At 46.5% G+C, this 20,849-nt stretch overlaps 1 protein-coding gene across 1 annotated transcript in view; it reads left to right on the plus strand.

Moving 5' to 3' along the window:
- The window catches only part of LOC147668100 (disintegrin and metalloproteinase domain-containing protein 12-like), a 1,153,841-nt gene that overhangs the window by 790,752 nt on the left and 342,240 nt on the right, over positions 1 to 20,849 (plus strand). The window contains exon 9 of the mRNA XM_086948784.1: positions 674 to 822. Within this exon, the coding sequence (XP_086804910.1) occupies positions 674 to 822 (149 nt within the window). The remainder of the gene's footprint in view (positions 1 to 673; positions 823 to 20,849) is intronic.

A 20,849-nucleotide genomic window follows, 5' to 3' on the forward strand; every position in this document is an offset into this window, starting at 1 on the left:
CCATGTACTTTGCAGGGGTGCCCCCTCAAATTGCGTTACACCACTGGCTATGCCTATGCTTGTTGGTGCATGTTCTTGAATTCGGATTGGGTACTTACAAAAAGATGAAATGGTCGTGCTCTACGTAGCCTTAGCTTTTGTGGGCTTCACTTTAAAGCTGAGTGAAATAATCACCACTCCTTTTCAATGTAGTTGGTGAATAGTTGAGTGCCTGTGTGATTGTGCACTGGCTAAATTGTTTGGTAGGACTTTAAAAGCTACTCTCTCTCTTTCCTTTTAAATCAGTCTGTCACCTTGAGCGCTTTTTTTTTTTTTTACCCTTTCAAGCCATGAACCAGACAAGGGCACGTCACACAATCCGCTGAACTTAGCAAGTGCTGAACTTGTAGCCACTGGGGTAAGACGTCACCGCTATCACACACCTAATTAGATGTTTCCAGCATGGACATGAGTCACGTGCATGCACGGGAGCTCATTACACCTGGTAGCACAGGCACATGGCAGGCCTCCTGCATTTTCCTCAGGTGATTTGCCCCTTAATGAGTAGCGCTCGACTGCACCCGGCAGTAAAATATGTGCTAAATGTCAAAAGTCCCACGATGCAGATAACAAGCGCAGCTGCTCTTGCAACTTGAGGAATAGGGTAATTAAGCCTTGATTTCTTTCATTGAAGGATCATTCGGACAACCCTCTCGGTGCAGCAGTGACTCTGGCCCACGAGCTGGGCCACAACTTTGGGATGAACCACGACACGCTGGAGAGAAGGTGCCACTGCAAAACATCTGCTGACAAAGGGGGCTGTATCATGACTCCATCCTCCACGTAAGTGGCGCAGTGCACTGTTACAAGATGACTATAAATGTACTCTCTCTATGCGTAAATAATGACACTTTATATTTCTGCAGCACCAGCATGCTTATCTTTTCACAATGGTCATTCCCCTAAAGCGTAGGAAATCTTTTACATCTGTGGTAAAATACACTTGTTTATTCACAAAGTGAAGTGAAAAATCTTAATGCGTTTGGGTTGAAAATGCATCTTCACACACACATTCAACCTTTGCTGTCCCTGGTCACTTTGGATGTGAGGGGCATTTATACAAGAGTTGACGTACCCGGACCTCAGTATGTTAAAGATCATGACATACCATCAGGTGGTGTTCCAAGCTACTGTCTGTGAGCAACTAACAACACATTTGTAATGGCAGTGACACCTGGCGGTATAGACTACCAGCTTTAAAATTGTATCTTCAGATTGTTAAGTCAGGTTCCAACTCATCAAGGTGAGCAACATGTTTGTGAAGACATTTACCATTTACGTTACCCCATTCCATCGTAGTAGGTTCAATACCTTTGCAAAGTTAAGTGCGGGCTAAAGTTAAAAATGAACAATCTATCAAGAGAGGGAAGTAGAAGCATTCTGGGTTCCAAAGAATCGAAAAGGAGTGGAGCCCTGAGGCCTCGAAGGATCCTGATAAGAAATATGTAGGACCCTCAACAGCCATTTTCTGCCTTAGGTATGTCTTTGGCCATTGGTGTAGTCAGGGTTGATAGCATCACCATTGGGTTTTGTTGGCCTCCACCAGGAGGCGATCCAAAGAAATAGTTGGGAACTACATTGTAAAAAAGTGAACTAAGATTACCTCTTTATCATAGAGTTAGATTTATTCAAAACAATGATATGGGTGGATGTGAAAAATAGGACCTGTAATGTGTCCTTCACATCACTTACAAAAGGTCAGCCGACATGCTCCCTTGCCGGGTCAATGGCTTTTGTCAGGACCAACTTTAGGGGAAGAGGATAATCCCCCCTTGTTTTTTTATATATTACTCACGTCTGGTGGGACACTATCCCCTAGACATGGTTATGCGACCAGTCGTATTCATTCTGGCAAGTGAGATTGCATTTGCTCTCAGCTATGAATAAAGAGAGAAGTTAGTTCACATACATTAGCAGATATCATGTAGTATATCTGGTTTAGATTCCAAGGGCTTTCTACTAAGACTGATTATATTTTAAAACAGCACAGGGATATGAGGAATAACAGTCACATGTAGATTTGCACTCTTAGTATTATTATTATTATTATTATTATATGAAATTTGTAATGCGCTCAGCTTACCCGGGGGCATCCCGGCGCAACAGACCAAAGAGGGAGGAACTCGAAAGCTCACTACTGTGGAAACAAGTAGGTTTTCAGAAGTTTCCTAAATACTAGGATCTTGTGCTCTGAGCGAATCTTAAGGGGCAGAGAATTCCACAGAGATGCCACCTGTACCGAGAAGCGCCTGCCCCCAGTCCGAGCTCTCCTGACTCTCGCAGATTGCAAAAGATGTTGCTGGTCTGAGCGCAAAAGGCGGGGAGGTTTATAAGGACGGGCCATATTAAAAAGGATGGGGGGGCCTTTGCCATGAAGAATTTTATGGGCCGTACACAAAGCCTTGAATTTCACCCGCTCCTTAACAGGGAGCCAGTGAAGTGCTTTCAGGGCCGGGGCAGCAGACTGCCTTCTAGGGATCTCCATCAAAACTCTGGCAGCTGCATTTTGCACCTGTTGGAGGGTTTTAAAAGTGGCTTCAGGGGCACCAAGAAACAGGGCATTACCAAAGTCAAGCCTTGAAAGGATTAGACCACGCAACAAAAGCTTCTTAGCTGGATCCGGAAGCAGTGGGAGTACCTTTCGGGCTGACTTCAGTAGACCGAAGCAAACCCCCGCGGTCTTTCTGGCGTGGGTCCTAAAGGACAGATCTTCCTCCAACCATACTCCCAAGGACTTGATCTCCTTCTTGGGAGATGGAGGGTCGCCAAGAGACCGGGGCCAACAGCTGGCAATGATGGAGGGACTGGAGTTGCCCAAAAGCATCAGCTCAGTTTTTCCTCCATTGAGCTTTAGAGCTGAGTTGGACATCCATTGATAGACATTAGCCAGGCAGTCATGCAACAAGTTGGGTTGTTCTAACTAAGTGCAATTAGCATACCTAAATAATGCAGCCATCATTAAGGGCACAAAACAAACATGAGATTTCACACATGTATACGACGAAAACCAGACATATTACACAATGTCTGGTAATGTGTGTGAACTAATGTGGAGCGTTGAGATATCTCGCTGCAAGGTGGTCTGAAGTAAGATTTTCCTCGCTCGTGCTCGCCAACTTAACGTTTGGTGAGCGTGAGCGAGTAGAAAACTGTGGAGCAGAGCACTTGTAACTCTTCAAGATGCACAGAGAGGGAAAAACTCTGCAAACTCCATGAACGAAGTGGAATTTTACGCCCAGGCCTAGGAATCATTGGGTACAGCTCGTGCATCCGCGTAAATCATTCAATTGTTGATCAGAATGACCGGAAGGAGCACAAGTATTCACCAAGCATAAAGTAAAACTCATGTAGCTCAGGGACATGACAAGTTGCAAAAAATCAGATTATTACATTCTTCCAATATCCTTTTACTCTCCTCTTTTTAAATCTTGAATTTCTGCCTGTGAAGTCTTGGGTGGAGGGCGTGAACGATGCCCAGGAATTTATTTCATGCAGGTGAAAGTCAATATTTTAATTATTCTAAAAAAGCATTCCACGTAGGTGAATTAGAACATATGCACTACTTTGAATTGTGACTTTGGGACTTGGCATTAGATTATAAGCTTGCGAGTACTAGAGATCTTAATAATTATTTATGACTTATCCTATAATGAAAGAGCTACTTTCATGCATCTAATTCACTCTTACGAGCCTGAACTCAAACACGAAATGAAAAGAGGGCACGACTTTCTAGGCAATGCTATCTCCATGTAAAGAGGGCTGAGACTCTGGGAAGATTTCCTTAAACTACCTAGTGCTCTACAAACCACAGAGATACTACGTAAACATATGTTTCTATGGTGTATTACCCCACTGAAATAAAATAAATTCTCGAGATAGAGGGGACATGTTGGCATAAATGGGGTCAATATGGGTATGATTTACATATGTGGTAGTCTTTTTGAAAGCTGCAAATCTCTGGAAAGAGATACTAAGTATCTTTAAAGGGTTATTGGCATTCCGGATTCCCCACAATCCAGCATTGATAATCCTTAGACTGCATACTTCCAAATTGCCACAAACCCGGTTTTGGTTGCAAAACAATTCATTGCGCTAAAGTGGAAAAACACAACTATATGGACCGTCCAAGAATGGCCCAATAAATTATAGGAGATGATAGCAATGGAAACACTGGCATTGGATCTCCATGAGGGGGGAAAGAACATTGAGAATCTTTGGAACCATGTACTGTAATAAATAAAGGAGGGACCCCCGGTCCTGAACTGCACAAGAACATTATGGTCTAAGACTTGGACATGTATAACCCTGAGGCCAGCAAATAAATGTGTATCATACTGTGCCTGTACTTAACTGACATACAATGTATCTTTACTGTGCTGCCAAAAGGCTTTGTAATTGAAGACTCCCATGAGGAGGGAAGGGTTGGCCACATGAGTGCTGACCACATGTACATTGATTCCTTACTCCTAATGAGTTTTTTCCTCTGAGACTTGGTTCATATTCCTTGTGAAACTAAATAAAATACTTTGGAAGAAAATGTACGACACCTAACTGATACCCAGACACAAAGTTGATTGTTCACGGTGATACTCTCTCCTTTGTTGTGGTGCAAATTCACTGTTCCCACTGGGATGTCTCTGAAGAAAATGGATTCGACTGCAGGCGCTGCTCGGCTCAGGAGTGAGCCAAGTCTTGGGCAATTTTATTAAACGAAACCTTAGCAGGACTAAGTCGGTTTCTTGATCCTTAAGGACCCATAAACAAGCTTTTATTGGACCTACTCACTCTGTCCTGCAAGTTATGAAGCTTAGGGCGAAATTTTTCTCATGTATTTATAAAGGGAAGATATAATTTGAGAATGCATTACCTGTTAACCATTCATTGACGATAAAGCTTAAGAGTTCCAACTCTATACTGAGGGGACAACTTACATTTCTGTAGTTGACGTTTTGTTATGGCCTGAACCCCAATTCTACCCCCCCCCGACCCCCATCCCTGACCTGCAAAGGGTCCTTTCCCCTCTCACAGTCGCGGCTGCTGCCTAGAAGCAGCAGTGGGGCGGGTGGGGGCAAAGGGGCGGAGGGGGGAATCAGGTAAAAAAAAAATCACATACCCCCACAGCCAACTGGCTGGCAGGCCACTGCCTGCTCTCCTGTGTCCCGTCCCGTCCTCTTCCTGGCTTCTTGTGAGGGTGCAGGAAGCACCAGGGCTCCCACGCTCCCAGCAGCCAATCACAATGCTGCATCTGAGTGCCGTACCAGAGGCTGTAGGGGTGGGCATGTTCTCCACGCAAGCTGTAATGCAGCCTGCATGGAGTACAGGAAAGTGTGCATGACTGTTTTGGGAGGCCGGAGAGAGCCGACCAAACAGTAAGTGTGCACAGGAGAGGGCAAACTACTTCTCCCCTGCTCATCAGCCCCACCCCGCCCCCTCGCACTGCCGCAGCAGGACAAAATAAAATGATAATAACATTACCTTATTATCACTTTTCCTTCTTTCGCCTCTTCCGGACAGTGGGGTGACGCTCCTCCGCCTCAGTGGAGGAGCCACACTGCAGTGCCTCTCTGCAGACCTGATCTCACCCGAACTTTATTGAGTATCCAGCCAATTACTTATGATGCAAACAGGCTGTACTTTATTATCTTGTCTTGAGTACACATGATTGATCATTAACACTTTACCTGGTCATTGTCAGCTATCTTGAGAAACCATGGATTTGGGGGTTTAGCAACTGAGGAGCCACAGGGCAGTCAGTCTCTGATAGTCATTGCATTGTTCAGTTAGGTTCTGCGAGAAAAGTGAGACAGAGCTTCTCTTCTCGCGTTAAGTCCTCCTGTATTAATTCTGACACACATTTTACATGGTGTCCAGGAGCCTGGAACAGCAGAACCAGGTTGGGCTCTACAATGCTTGGCCCCTCTTTACGAATTTGCCGGAATTCAAGGGCGGAGTTATCGGGTCCGATTACAGACAGTGGGCCCAATTCACAGAACTAACTTAAGAAAAAATCCGAAACTTACTACCATTTTGGTATTCACAGAAGACACTTACTCATTTTGGTATTCACAGAACGCACTTACTCATTTTTGTATTCACAGAAGACACTTACTCATTTTGGTATTCACAGAACGCACTTACTCATTTTTGTATTCACAGAAGGCACTTACTCATTTTAGTATTCACAGAAGGCACTTACTCATTTTAGTATTCACTGAAGGCACTTACTCATTTTAGTATTCACTGAAGGCACTTACTCATTGATGAGTAAGTGCCTTCTGTGAATAACAAAATGAGCAAGTGCCTTCTGTGAATACTAAAATGGTAGTAAGTTTATGATTTTGTTATTAAGTTAGTTCTGTGATTCGGGCCAGCGAATCTGTCCTTACAAGTCAAAGTCTTCGAATTTGAAATAATGTGTGGCATGAAAATACCGGCTAAATTTCTGCTTTTGTTTCACAGGACATTTAATCAGACTTTTTTCCCGCCTGCTCTGAGGGTTAGGAAATACCAGTGGGGTGTCCTACCGGGTGCAATGGTACACACGGTGAAACCCGCCTTGATGTTTTTAACATTTTCAAGTGTAAGAACTTCGGAGCGGTCTCCCCAGAGAGAGACCTCCTATACTGTCTCGTTAACAGGGCCTTTGTATCGATTTTTCAACCGAGGACTCCAGGCAAACTATAAGATGACAAGGGAATGTCAAGACTTTTTAGGGTCGAAATAAAAGCACATAATAATTGTCAAAACAAAAGAGCATTTATAGGCTTAAAGATGGAGTGTTTCATCGCGCAGCCATTTTAAATCCTTTTTAGGGACACTGCTTCAGAACATTATTATTAAATTATAGTCCTTGTAAAGCAGAGCGCAGGTGACCTTTGGCCCCCAAGACAGTAGACAGAGGGAAGTGAGGCGAATGGCCGTCCTTGCACTGGCCCTCCCTGCTGAGTAGCCAAAACAGGCTTCCTGGCACCCGCTTCAAAGGCAAGTGGTCATGTATTGTGAGGCCAGAGAACAGCCTATGGACAGCGGCCAATGATAGCAGGGATATAAATCCCGCAGTGAAATGAGCGAGCTGGGAGTAAGAGAGGTCTTGCAAAACAGTATGTAATGCATACCACTGAAGGGCTGCCTGCAGGACTGATGGGCGAGATCAAAGCCTGCGGGGCTGCTGGCCTCAGCGTTAATGTCAGGGCTGCAGGGCCTCTCTTTCCCTATGTTTAGTTACACCACGGGTGGACAGGATTGAGATAGGAGTGTACAAGATGCAGTGATTTGGCTACTAATATGGAGAATGTTTCTTTTTATTGTGAAGTTAAAGACTATAAGACGAAGTTCAGGTCCCCGAGGGTTGCAAAGCATGAGTCCAAACTTTGCTAGTCGCTGGTAGGGTCGCAGAGGGACAGAAAATAGGTCTGCGCTCCAAAATAGAAGTGGAACCCCATTAGTGAATTAAATAGCAAAAAAATTGCCCATGTTTCCAAATAGGCGCAGTTTTCAAATGTGTATAAGTGTTTTGCAAAGTATGAACACTGCATGGATTTGAGCTTCTTTGTTTTTATATCAGGGAATGCAACAGTTAAACCTGACCCAATTGACCATAAAACAGGGCACAGTCTAAAAAACGGCCCACACACTAAATAGATGTGGCTTAACAGACAGAGTGGCTGACTTTGGAGCTGGGGAACGAGGTTCGAGTCTCGGCGTCGGCTCGACATCCTGTGGTTCTGGGCAAATCACTCAGCATTACAATGGTATGTGCGTGCCCCTGAAAATTCAAGCTCAGGCAGCTGAATAAATAAACAAAAAGATCACAGCTGTGTGTAGTGCAAGCCCTTTCTTTGCGGAAGCACACAGCTTCTGCACAATCAAAAAATATAGAGTCCTGGCTCCCAACATGTGGGCGAGGCCCAATACCCTCTCTAGTGATGCTCACATATTTGTCTGGTGACAGTTGCGCTTGACAAGCCAGACCATAACAAGACATTGAGCTATCTGTTCAGGACTGATCTGGCCTTTTGATATAATAAGCTAAAAATGGCTGCAAGAAAAGAATCAAATGGCGAGCTAGATTTTAGATTGTAAAGCAGAGTAGTCTGAGATTTCTATAAAGCAGAAATTCCAGATCAGCAGTGAGGGCTCCCAAAAATGATAATGCCTCTTATCAGCATCATTCTTTGTAACCATCAGATAATTGTGTTCCTGTTGGCTGTTTTGTCAAAGACAGTGCTTTATTTGAAATAGAACGAGTACTGGTGCCCTAAACTCTGCTCTGAAACCTGCTACTACACTTACAAATCAGGGCACGGAATTCCAAGGCCTGTGTATATGGCCAGGGACTACCTAAACCCCCCCTCCCTTATCACACTTTATTAAATGACATGAGAGTAATTTCTTTGGAAGCGGGGGTCGTACAACCCCAGGCCGTATTTATTAAACATAAAAATAAAACTAAATTGATATTAACAAATATTTACATGAGTACGCAGGAAAAACGTTTTTTGCATGACATTGTTTACAATTGATAAATACAGATGTCAGATGGCTAACCTTAACATAATTCTAGTACAAGGTATTTCCTATCCGAATTTAACATGTTATCCATAATCATACAGCATTTTCTTTTCTGCGTATTCTATTTGGGCCTACGGCAAGGTCACTCACTGGTGTCAGATCCTTATTAATTAACCACGCCCTCCAGTTGGAGTGCACATGCGCAGAGGGCCCATTTACCGTGAGTGTACTTCCCACGCCCCCCGGTTACCCCTGTACGCTCTATTAACTCCATTAAAGGGGGCCCTTGCATTTCTGTACCTAGCCAAGCCACTATATTTTCTAATAGGATTTCATCCAAAGCACCTAAAATCTAAACCTGCCCTGTTTTTTGCCATGTCCATGACCCTTTTAAACTGGAACCTAGTGAGCAGGGTCCCATCTGCATGTATTAGCAATGCTCCCCCATTGTACTATTCCTCTGTCGGAGGAATCTTTCTAGCTGAGTCACGGGGCAGCAAGGATTATCATGAGCGCGGTGGAGTACTATCCCTACGCCACGGGTTTCCTGATCTGTTTTGGATTTTTTAACAGATATTAGTAAAGTGTTGCCCTGCCCTTTTGCATGTTCAAGCTGCAGCCCCCCTTTTTTATTCTGCGCCACCAACTCCCTTATCCTAAAGGCTCTATAAAAAGCCAATGAAAAGGCGGCTCTGAATATCAACGCCTCTCCTGTAGAGCAGCAAATGCCATCCAGAGTTGCTAGTAGAGATGTTAGCAGTTCTATCCCAATTGGGCTTTCTTGTGTTTGGTGCTGATCCCTGGAGGCGTCCCCACCCTTTCAGGGCCTTCCTAACAATGAAACTATTGGTAGGACCCCCCCTGCGTTTAATTTGCGCAAAGAAGGAGATTACTGCCACATGTCGCCTGGCTGCATTTGCTGAGCGCCCTTCCTTATTCAAAGTCTCTAAATACCGCAGGAATGCCCCTGTGTCATGCCAACTTTCAACCCAATCCTTCCCCAAAAAAGCGCAGTAAGCCCGAAACGCTCTTTCATAAGCTTTCCTGGTCTTGGGAGCTAGGCTAGCTGCCACGAGGTTCTGTAGTTGGGGTCACCCATCTGCCAAAGTACTTCCGGTAAGAATGTTGGGGTTGCCTCCGCAGAGGGTAGGTGTTACCTGAAAACCTGCATCTTGAAGTGAGAGAGTGCGTCAGCGACATTATTCAAGACCCCGGGACATGTTTAGCCGTAAACTGTGTGTTCAATTTCATACATAACAACACATCTCCTTCAACAGGTGGAGGATCATTTTACACCGTGCAGCCTGTTGGTTGATGCATTCTACCACAGTCATGTTGTCCGACCAGAAAACCACAGATTGATTAGGCAGGTGTTCAGCCCAAACAGTGAGTGCCACCTAGATGGGAAAAAGTTCCAGGAAACCAATGTTGGCTGTCACATCATTCTCCACCCACCATGCTGGCCAAGGGTGTGTCACCCACTCGTTACCGAGTATGGCACCAAATCCCACACTGCCTGAAGTGTCAGTCCATAAACCTAACTCCGCAGAAGTAGTGGGAGGACCGGGCCACACAAATCTGCAGTTGAAATCCCCTAGGAATGCCATCCAAATACGCATGTCCTGGCGAACCTCAGACGAGAGTCTTGTGTGATGGTGCTTTTCTTGGAGACCTGCCATGGCCTGTGAGATGGAGCGGGAGAATGGTTGTGCCATAGGTATGACTCTCAGTGCAAAGTTCAACTGACCCTCTGTCTGTTGCAGCTGATGTAAGGTTACCTTATCCTTTGCCAGACATTGTTGTAATGCTCTCTTAACTTTCTTAATTTTTTCTATAGGTAACCGGAAACACCCCTGTACTGAGTCTAATTCGATGCCCAGGAATTCAATTGTAGTCGCTGGACCCACTGTCTTCCCGGGCACCAGGGGAACCCCGAAGCGCCCGCATGAGCGCGCAATAGCCCTGCAATGCCCAAGCACACTCCTGGGAGCCCGCCGACCTCAGAAAAAGAAAATCATCCAGATAATGCATGACATATTGGTGCCTCATCGCCTATCTAAAAACTCATTCCAAAAATGAACTGAATTTTTCAAAGTAAGCGCAGGAGACCGAGCACCCCATGGGCATGCACATATCCATGTAGAATTTGTCTTCAAATTTAAAACCCAGAAGGTGGTAATTCAGTGGGTGGACTCGCAGCAAACGGAAAGCAGACTCGATATCAGCGCACAATATCACCCTTTTCTTGGCTCAATGCGCTTGTCCCCTTAAAAACAGAACGTAGACCAAGATTACCCACTGGTCTCTAATGTGCTCTGGTTGTAGCAAACCACTAAACAGTTTTTATAAAGAGTGATCCTAACGACACTCACTGTTTAAAACCCCTGTTGCACATGGGCCCCAACAGTCCCCCAGTGATACCTCTAAACGTCGGGAAAGCGGGAGGAAACTCCGTAGAGGGGATTACATAGAAGCACAGTCATGCCGATCCCCTTTAAATTAGAGCATATACTGTTCTCTGTCTACTTAAAATATGAAAGCGGGAGAAAGCTCCGTATCAGCAGAGCTCAGTGCGGGCCTGTGCCTGCCCCCCCCGTACCTCAGAGAAGCGCCGTGCACGCTTCCCGATACACCCGACTCCTCCTCACACCCGGCGTGAAGCGGGGCGGGCCCGGGTGTCCTCGCAACTGCCGCGCTGTAAAGTAGCTGCACCCTCGCCTGTACACGCCGCCCGAATCGCTGTGCACCTGCAGGAGAAAAAGAGAAAAGAAACCACACAAGAGGCACAGCCGATGTAAATGTAAATGTAAATGTGTTTCGATTTATATAGCGCAACACTTTAACCCAGGGGTCTCAAGGCGCTTGCTTAGGGAACCCGTTCTGGTATTCCCCTGTGAGATACCCCGGCCGGGTATCCACAAGGTGAAAGCCAGGCATCCCGCCGCGAGGGGCCGTAGTGGAGATTAAGCAAGCTATTGCCCAGAGTCGCAGAGTGTGACCCCGTGAGTCGAGTAGGCACCGGAGCGAGAATTGTCGACTCCGTGGAATTTTGAGCCCGAGACCCGCCGAGACGGGGAATCGAACCCTGGTCCACGGCCGATCTCAGCTTCCTGGTCTGCCGCCTCTAACCACTAACCACGCTTCTCCGATCTCCTCTGCGCCGCTGCGCCGCTTCTCCTCTCGCCGCGATGTTCTTCGAATTCCGGCACCACAGTCCCACAAACCGGCCTAAAATGAAAAAGAACAAGAAAACGATTACAGCCTCTCTAGAGGCTGGTGAGGCCAGCTGTCGAGCGCGGAGTCAAAGAGGCAGACTCTTGCGCTCCCCGGCCTTTTAGCCTCTTACCTGCCAGGCCGATTCTAACCGGCCTTGCCTTTGCTCCTCTGGTGACCCGGTAGTGATTCTATCACTTCCGGATCACTGGGAGGCCCGGCGACCAATCGGCTTTGAGACGCGCCTGTCGTGTCATTATAGCGCGACAGGCTTGCCTCCACAATAGAGGGAGGGGGGCAGTGCGTCCGCCATACTTGTGGCGTGGCCGATGCCAGACCCACCTTTCTCGTCTTGACCGCTTTACTTGACTACCAGACACTCCGTTCCCTTTTGCTCACTCTTACAGGCTCCACCTTTCTCCCTTTGTGATGGTTTTTCCTCTTTCTGTCCTCTGAATTTCCACTTTGTTTTTCTGTCTCGTGCTTTCCGTAAATGTCTGATGCCGCAAAATAAATGCCGGCCCCCAAAAATAGGTGCGGGTGCTGGCCACCGGGTCAAATTAAGCACTGGGTAATAGCTTCTGAGTGGGCTGAGTGGAAATAGAGAAGATGGTGCCACATTTCTCAGCTTTCGTTAGAGATTTATGTTAGCGAAGCTGTAGCTTATACACAAAACACATTTGCTATTTTGCCGACTTGAGGTACCGTCAGAATGCCATGCGACAAATTGATCATAGGTGCTCAATAAATTACTGCAAGATAATTTGTGTTTTTTAATTAGTGCTCGCGGTAGGTGTTCAAAGACACTTAGCACTCATTCATTTTCTCCTGTCTGTTACAATCCCGGGCCTTGAAGGCACACAACCTCATGTAGACGTCTATCCTGCCAGAGGCGAGGAGCAACCAATGAAAATGAAGCAGATAGGAGGAGGCATCTGTACACGGTACAGTGCTTGGCATGATATAAAGCATAATGAGCATCTTTGAGGTAATTTCGCACGCAAAAGCATAGTTGCTGAGCTGTACCCCACGTTTATAAACAGCTTATTGCACTATTTTTATTTATTTAAAGTGCTAGAAAATTATGCTTACTGCTGGTACAGTCTGAAGAGCAGCATCGAAAAAATCCCAAACAATTAGTGCGTCTTTCTGCACACGTGAGGAATATCTCATTAGTGACTAATGATTTCTTGTTAGAGGCATTCTGTAACGCGGTTTGTACAGGTTGTTGCTGCTTAGTTACGCCGTCCTCAATACCAATTTTCTCTGTGTAGAAAACTATTGACCACAGGCCTGTGCTAGGGTGGATGAGCTTAAAAGCATTGGCAGCACATTTTGTACAAGTGGCAAAAATATTCGTAGACTGAAAAGAAGTGATTGTCTAATTTTTAGAGAGACTACTTTAGCTGATATATATATCTATATATATCTATATATATATATATATATATATATATATATATATATTTTTTTTTTTTTAATGATCTTTATTGGATTTTACAGCAATAATTAACACCCTTCCCTACAGATATAAAGATAGCATTTCCTATTGTAGACAGAATATGTATTTTAAGGCATCATACATTTAAAACTAGCATTTGAGACTGGAGCAACTTTAAAGAACTTAACAAAAAGAAAACCGAAGCACCCAATAAAAATAAACAATCAAAGGCTAAAAGCGTTGTGCTCTGAGCCGTGCCCTAAGCCAAACTCCATTGTAACAATGGAGACCAAATGCTTAGTCCCCTAGTCCGCAGTTGATTAGCCTTTCGTTTATAAATTGCAACCTCCAGGGTGGAGATAGTGGAAAGCCTAGCTAATCATTGTTGGAAGGACGGTGCCATTGGATCTAGCCACGCAGAGGCTATGCATAGATGTAGAACCGCCATTGCAATAAAGATGAACTCATGGCCATTAGCGGAGTGATCCGTATCGGCGGCCCCTAGCAGAATTACTTCACTGGATAGGGCTATATTCCTTTGTAAGGAAGTAGTCAGAAATGTCTCTATATCTCGTATTAACTTTGTTAGCCCACTACATAAGGCAAAAATATGAACCGAGTTGGCTTTAGAGGCATTGCATCTAGGACAGCATGTTCCCTTACCATTTCCCCATTTGGCAATTTTGTCTGGCATATAATAAAGAGAAAAGCAGGTTTTATAAAACTGAGTCTGGAGTTTGGTAGACTTGAGGATGGATTGGGAGAGAGAATAGGCATGTTTAAGTCCCTCAGCGGGTATATCTACTGTATCCTGCCATTTCTGAGAGGTTTTTTCTAGATCATCCGGAAGCATTGCTATCAGAGAGGAGTAAACTCCTCCAATTGTGTGGGCCCTAGATTGAATGATTAACTCAATAAAAGCTGTCTTTTCACTCCAAACTTTACCTCTTAGTTTTCGTATAAGAAAATTCCCTTTTTGTAAGTATTTCAAAAAATCTCCCAGTCCAGGTGGTACTCAGTTTTTAACATTTCAAAAGATTTAATCCGAGCTGGGGTGAAGAAACAACCTAATTGTGACAATCCTGCCCTACTCCACCTAAGCAGGCATTTATCTCTAAAGATGGCTCCTGGAAGTATAGGGTTATCAACTGGGGTGTGTAGTATGAAAATTGACCTAGCCTCAGCATTTTCCTCACCACCTTCCACACTTTAAACCCGCTGTAAAGAGTTTTAAATCTAACTTTTTTATGGTAGCTATCATGCATATGTCTCCAAAGATAGCCTCTACTTTTGCTACCAAGCAGTAATTGAAAGATTGTTGGTGAATTGCCCCCCAACGGGTCCTCGCCCCGCGAGTTTTGTATGATCTTGGTGCTGTATAGTACTACCGACGCCAAATAATACATCTTTAGGTTAGGGAGAGCTAGACCCCCTCTATCTTTAGGGAGAGTAAGGAATTTATAAGCACCCCGGGGTTAAGCATCGGCCCAAATAAAGCTGGAAAATGTGCGTTCTATTGCCTTTAACCAATGGGTAGTGAATTCCAAACAGATTGATCTAAATAAGTACAAGATCTTTGGGAAGTACACCATTTTAACAGCGTTCACTCTGGAGATTGTCAAGGTGACGTAAGTCTTTCTGGATTGAGCCTACCATTGGTTTTAAGTAAATGTCTACCAAATTCTCCAGATTGGAGCAGATGGCCACACCCAAGTAAGTAGCTGACTCCACCACCCGAGGATCAATCATCCTGCTTGTTATATTTAAAATAATTTGAGTCTTCCCTTGGTTAAAAGCATAACCGGAAACTAGCCCAAAGTTGGTAGCTTCCTCCTCAATATTGGGCATAGCTGTGCTAGGATCAGCGGTGGCAATAGCTGCGTCATCGGCGTATGCCAGAGTTTTAGATGGAAAATTTTGGAGCAGAATTGGTAGTATATTCTCATTTCTCTCGAGTTTCCGAATAAAGGGGTCAATATATATGGCAAAGAGCAGTGGCGAGCAAGGACACCCCTTTCGAGTTCCACAAGATATTGTAAAATCTTTGGTGAAACTTTCATTCGCAGATATGACTGCCCTAGTGTTAACATATAATTTCTGTACTGCCTTAATAAAGCACTCCTTAAACTCGACCTTGATCATGGTAGCCCATAAAAATTGCCAGGAGACCCTATTGAATGCCTTCTCGGAATCTGGAAGGATTAGTGCTCATGCTCTCCCATAACGAGACCGCACTGACCTCCTCCCCTCCGACTTTAAGTCCCGAAATTTCCCTTGTCCAATAGATGCGATTATATTCACAACCGCTCCTGACCGCTGCACCTCCCGCGATGTCATCATGGACCTTGTGTCTCTAACTTGGTGCGAAGCCCCGGTCCTGCCTCCCATCTTCTCCCATTAGGCCCTCTCTGATCATACCCACCACACCAGATGGCCAGCGATCATATACATCAGAAGATTCTGAAACACCGACCCCACAGACACTGGCTAGGACCACTGGTTACGCATAAGTCTAACATCTATCCCCCTTCCATTCTTCCCCTTCAACAGCGATATTCCTCCCTCCTGTATGAGATACTGTATCTTGCTTCCTCCCCCCACATGCCCAATTAGTTGCTAGTTCAAATGACGATCACAACGGCACACTTGTACGCCCCGTGGACAGCTCTGCTGGCCAAAGGGGCCCCCTACATATTGCAGCCTGAAAGTTTAGACCTGCAACGAACAGCTCTACACCCCAAGAGGCATGTTCCCTGCGCATATTCTCCCCGTCTCCCCCTACAAGCCTCCCCCTCCCCAGCTCCCCCTACATCATGCGTATCTAGGTGACACCTGGCCAACTGCCTGCCCACACCACCAAGGGGCACCCGGAAACAATTCAATCCACGTGCCGCTCCTCTTGCCCGACCTCTCTCCTCCTCCTCCTCCTCCTCCTCCTCCCCTCCCTAACTTGGTCTCCATATCCCACTGACACCTCCCCCAGCTCCCTACCCTCCCTATCCCACCCTGTATTAATCCCACCCTCGCCCTTCTTATTATCTATCGACTCTGTCCCCCCGCCTGCGCCATCTCAAACACACAGTCCAGCCCCCACCATGCCCCCCATAAATATTGAGCTCTTATCCCCTCCTTGCTTCCCACTAGTGACTAGACGTTCCCACTCACTCTTCAGGACTCAGATGATGGTGACCATCCCCTGTCCTTCTTACCCAATGCGCATCCTCTCGTGGAATGTCAGTGGTCTTACCCACTATATCAAATTCAAGAAAGTACCCACCGACCTCGAAAGGCAAAAGGCAGATGTTGCTCTCCTACAGGAGACCCATCCAGACGCTTTGGAGTCTGATAAACTGCCCCATCACAGGGTGGGAGAAGTAATCCATAGCAGCATAACAGCACAGGTCTCTGCAGAGGGGGGCGCCCTCCACGGAAATACGGAGTCGCTGTACTTCTCTGAAAATTCCGATCCATCACCGCTGTTAAAACATGGTCCTACCCAGATGGCAGATACACATTTGTCTAACTGAAACTGGGTGACAAATCCCTGTGTGTGGGTTCAGTATATACCCCAACAGGGACCAAACGTTCCTTTTTCCTCCGCTTGATTCGGCTACTTGTGGAGTTTTAGGTGACTCGATATATCATTGGAGGCGACTGAAACCTTGCTCGCAATGTTAGATAGTACAGGACCCTTGGACAGGGGGAATGAAGGGGACAGAGCTCTCCTGGGCGATATAGCCTAAGACCATGGCCTTTTTGACCACTGGCGCCTCTGTCACCCAGAAGACAAGGAGTATAGTTTTCTATCATCGGTCCACAGCATTCAGTCTAGACTGGACTATTTTCTTGTATCCCACTCTACGGTTACACTTATTGGCGAGTCACACTATTGGAGGCTGCACTCTCCGACCATTCCCTGGTGCTGCTAGTCCTTGAAATAGGACTTGCCTCTCCAGGCCGCAAACCATGGCGCCTAAACATCCAGAGATATTGCTCGCTCGGGCAAGGTCCAATTGAAGGCGCACTTGTCTACTTATCTGACAGACAACAAGGCATCAGTGACCTCCTGTAGAACCCAACCATCCGAGGACAATTAATGAGAGATGCAGCAGTGGCCAACAAGAAAGCGGCTCTGTCGTATCGAACTAGAAGATCAGATTATCTCCCTCACCCATCTCTATTCTTCCCACCCCTCAGTACCTAATCGCCACCATCTCGAACTAAAGTGTATGGCTCTCAACAGCCTCTACACCTTCAAAGCTGAGTATGCCCTCCAGCGCCTTAAAAGAACAAGGGGAAAAAAGCTGGCAGACTACTGGCGGGATAGCTGAGACAACGAGAGGGTGCAATGGCTATTCCTGCGATCCAAACTATAACTGCAGCAGTCCTCACTCGACTCCAAGACATAGTCAATGAATTTGCCTCTTTCTATGAGAAACTGTATACCCCGGAAACTCCGGCCAACGAGGAACAGCTGACATCGTATCTTGAGTGCATCGATCTGCCCCATCTGTCAAATAAAGGCAGAGAACTGCTAGAAGGGGACATCAGCGAGGAAGAAATGGCAACAGCCATTGCCAAATTACCCTACCATAAATCCCCAGGGGAAGATGGATTCCCAACAGAGTGGTGATCGCGTTCATACCCAAACTGGGTAGAGACCCACTCTCTTACGGCAGCTACTCCCCTATATCCCTCTAAAATGGGGACATTATAATCTTGGCCAGTATACTAGCAGCAGGGCTAAGCAAGGCCATCCCATCCTTCACTCATAACATGCAGGTCAGCTTTGTTCCGGGCCACTCTTCCAGAAATCACCTTCGCACACTGGCCCGCAAAAAATCTACCAGGCGATGCAGTAGCCCTCTCCCTGGACGCTGAATAAGTGTTCAACCGCATTGATTGGGGATACCTTTTCGCCGCCTTGAGACTCTTTGGCCTGGGAGACCAGTTTATTTCTAAAGTCTGCCTGCTCTACGACTGCCCTGTGGCTCAGGTTAGCTGCAGGGATTTCTACGAGACACCTTTCAGATTCGGAGAGGCACCCGCCAGGGCTGTCCACTTTCCCCCTCCTATTCTTGCTTGCCATGGAACCCTTAGCCTCTCTCAACCGCCACTCGCCACGTATAGTGGGTATTCCCATTGTGGGAGGTCAATACAAAATATATCTCTATGCAGACAATATCCTCCTCACCCTTAGAGACCTTCCACGCTCCCTATAGGCACTTCTAGAGGTCATCAACAGCTTCACTATCCTATCTAGCTATAAAGTGAACTGGGATAAATGTGAGGCCCTCACACTCTCCTCAGGTACCATGAAGGCTTCGATCCACGGCTACACCGTCCGCTGGAAATCCTACCTACTTAAATACCTTGGGGTCCTAATTAACAGAGACCTGGAGAGCATGATCACAGATAACTTGATGCCCCTAATCACACAAATGAAAACTGACTTGGACAAGTGCTCCATCCTGGGTTTCCTCATATGGGGCACAGTGCAAGCTGTATGAATGCTCACACTACAGCACTTTACGTATAGCCTGGTGATGCTACCCATCGTGGTGCCCCCAGATACTCTGCACCACATAGACATTCAGATACAGGCCTTCATCTGGGTTTCTACCCACCCCCCCTCTAGCCGCATCCAAGCTCATGGCCCATCGCTCCTTCGGCGGCTTGGGGTTGCAGTCCCTGGAACACTACTCTTTGGCCCTATATCTCTCGCAGCTCGCTTATCTTCTACATGAAACACAAGACGCCCCGCATAGAACGATCACTCCTCATGTGTGGGGACAGTCTTAGCTTCCTTAACGGAAATCATGCTCCCCACTTATCCCTCCCACACGCAGTGTTACAAGCTTCACACATAACATGACATTGCGCGCACCACCTTCTAGGCGTAAACCGGTGCTTATACGCCAAAGCACTGCTATGGGGCAACAATAGCATCCAAATTAATGGCCAAAAACTCCATTAACCCCGATAGAATGCAGCAAGCATACGAATCGTAGACCAGGTCCTGTAGAATGAATATGGCTCATTACATTGCGACGTATTACATTGCGTGCTTTTACAACACAGTTGTTACAACGACTGCGTTGTTAGTATGAGATGCATTTACATTGCAAGTCATTACAACGACTTGCAATTGGGGGCGCGCTGAACTTGGAAAAGTATTCCTACTCTAGTTTGCGCAACAGTAGGGAAGGTGTTAGAATTAATTTCCAATACCTCAGCGCCCCCTAGTGCAAGTCGTTGTAATGACTTTCGGTGTAAATGCATTGCGTATTAGCAACGCAGTCGTTGTAACAACTGCGTTAGAATAATAGCACAATTTAATGACAGTGCTGTAAACGCTGTTTCCCCTGTAGAATGGGGACTTGAAGCCCTTTGCCCAAATCAGTGAAGAATTCAGCCTATATCCACAACATACCTTGCAGCATTTACAGCTATCATACTGCTTGAGGAGTTGTTTAGGCCCCAGCCCTTGGACAATGCAACCCTCGCTGATAGTGGACTATTTATCGACGTGGGGTTGCCTCTAGAGCGTGATGTCAGGAGGTTATGGTACCCTGGTGAACCACCTGTACTTCCAGCCTCTCCTATGTAACCTTTGTGCAAAATGTCAGATGCATTTAGAAATCACCATAGAAGACGAAGATTGGTCAGAAATCATAGAGGCCCTAGACAAGGGAACCTGTGAAGCTCGATCGAAAATTTGCCTGTTTAAACCCCTACATGACTGGTACTGGACACCTTTAACCCCTTCCGTGCGGCCGCGATTTTCCCCGTGTGCGGCCGCCGGCAGAACACGGGCGGGCCATGACGAACCCCAGCCGTCATCAGCACACGAGCACTGTAGTGCATGACGGCTGGGGTTCGTCACCAGCATGGATGGGGTTAAGACTGCTGCGAGCTGGGCTGCTGCTGCATTCTAGGTGTTGGAGATGCCTGGGACTGAGCTGTGAACTCCCCACATTCTATGTGAGTGTCCCTCTGTCCAGCCCTTCTGGTGCCACATTGGAGAGACCCTTAGAGAGTCCATGCCCCTCAGCTCCCCCAACCCCCCCGGTAATCCTTTTGCACGACATCAGAGTCTCCCTTGACTTCACTCGCCCACAACGCCGACTACTACATACAGCGCTTTTTATAGCTAAGCTATGCATTTTGCGTCAATGGAGGTCACCTACACACCCCCTCGCAGGAGGACTGGGCGGTGGCGATGGCCGAAACGGCATCTCATGAGCGCGTCATATACAGCCTGCAACATCAAGAAGAGGCATTTAAGCAAACATGGGGTCCCCTTCCTCCGAGAGACCGTCCCCTAAGGCCTGACTGTTTCTCTTACCTCTACATTCCCACACCCACCCAGCACTTCTCCCTCCCCCCTCCAATCCCGCTCCCCTACACTTACCCTCACCAACCCGGCCCGGCTTTTTCCGTCCTTCTTTCAATCTCCCCGGGCAAGGGGACTGGCACATGCCCCCTTTACTACCCTCAACTGATATGGACAGCTAATCTTGCACATTTACAGTTTAGTATATTAATCTCTCCCCCTCCCCTTAGGGACGCTATATTGCCATGCATCCACTGCGTATATTGTTATTTTGGACAGTGTCGTACCAGACATCTTCTTCCCCCCTCG

Source organism: Lissotriton vulgaris, unplaced genomic scaffold, assembly GCF_964263255.1.
Source record: "Lissotriton vulgaris unplaced genomic scaffold, aLisVul1.2 SCAFFOLD_378, whole genome shotgun sequence".
NCBI classification, from domain to species: Eukaryota; Metazoa; Chordata; class Amphibia; order Caudata; family Salamandridae; genus Lissotriton; species Lissotriton vulgaris.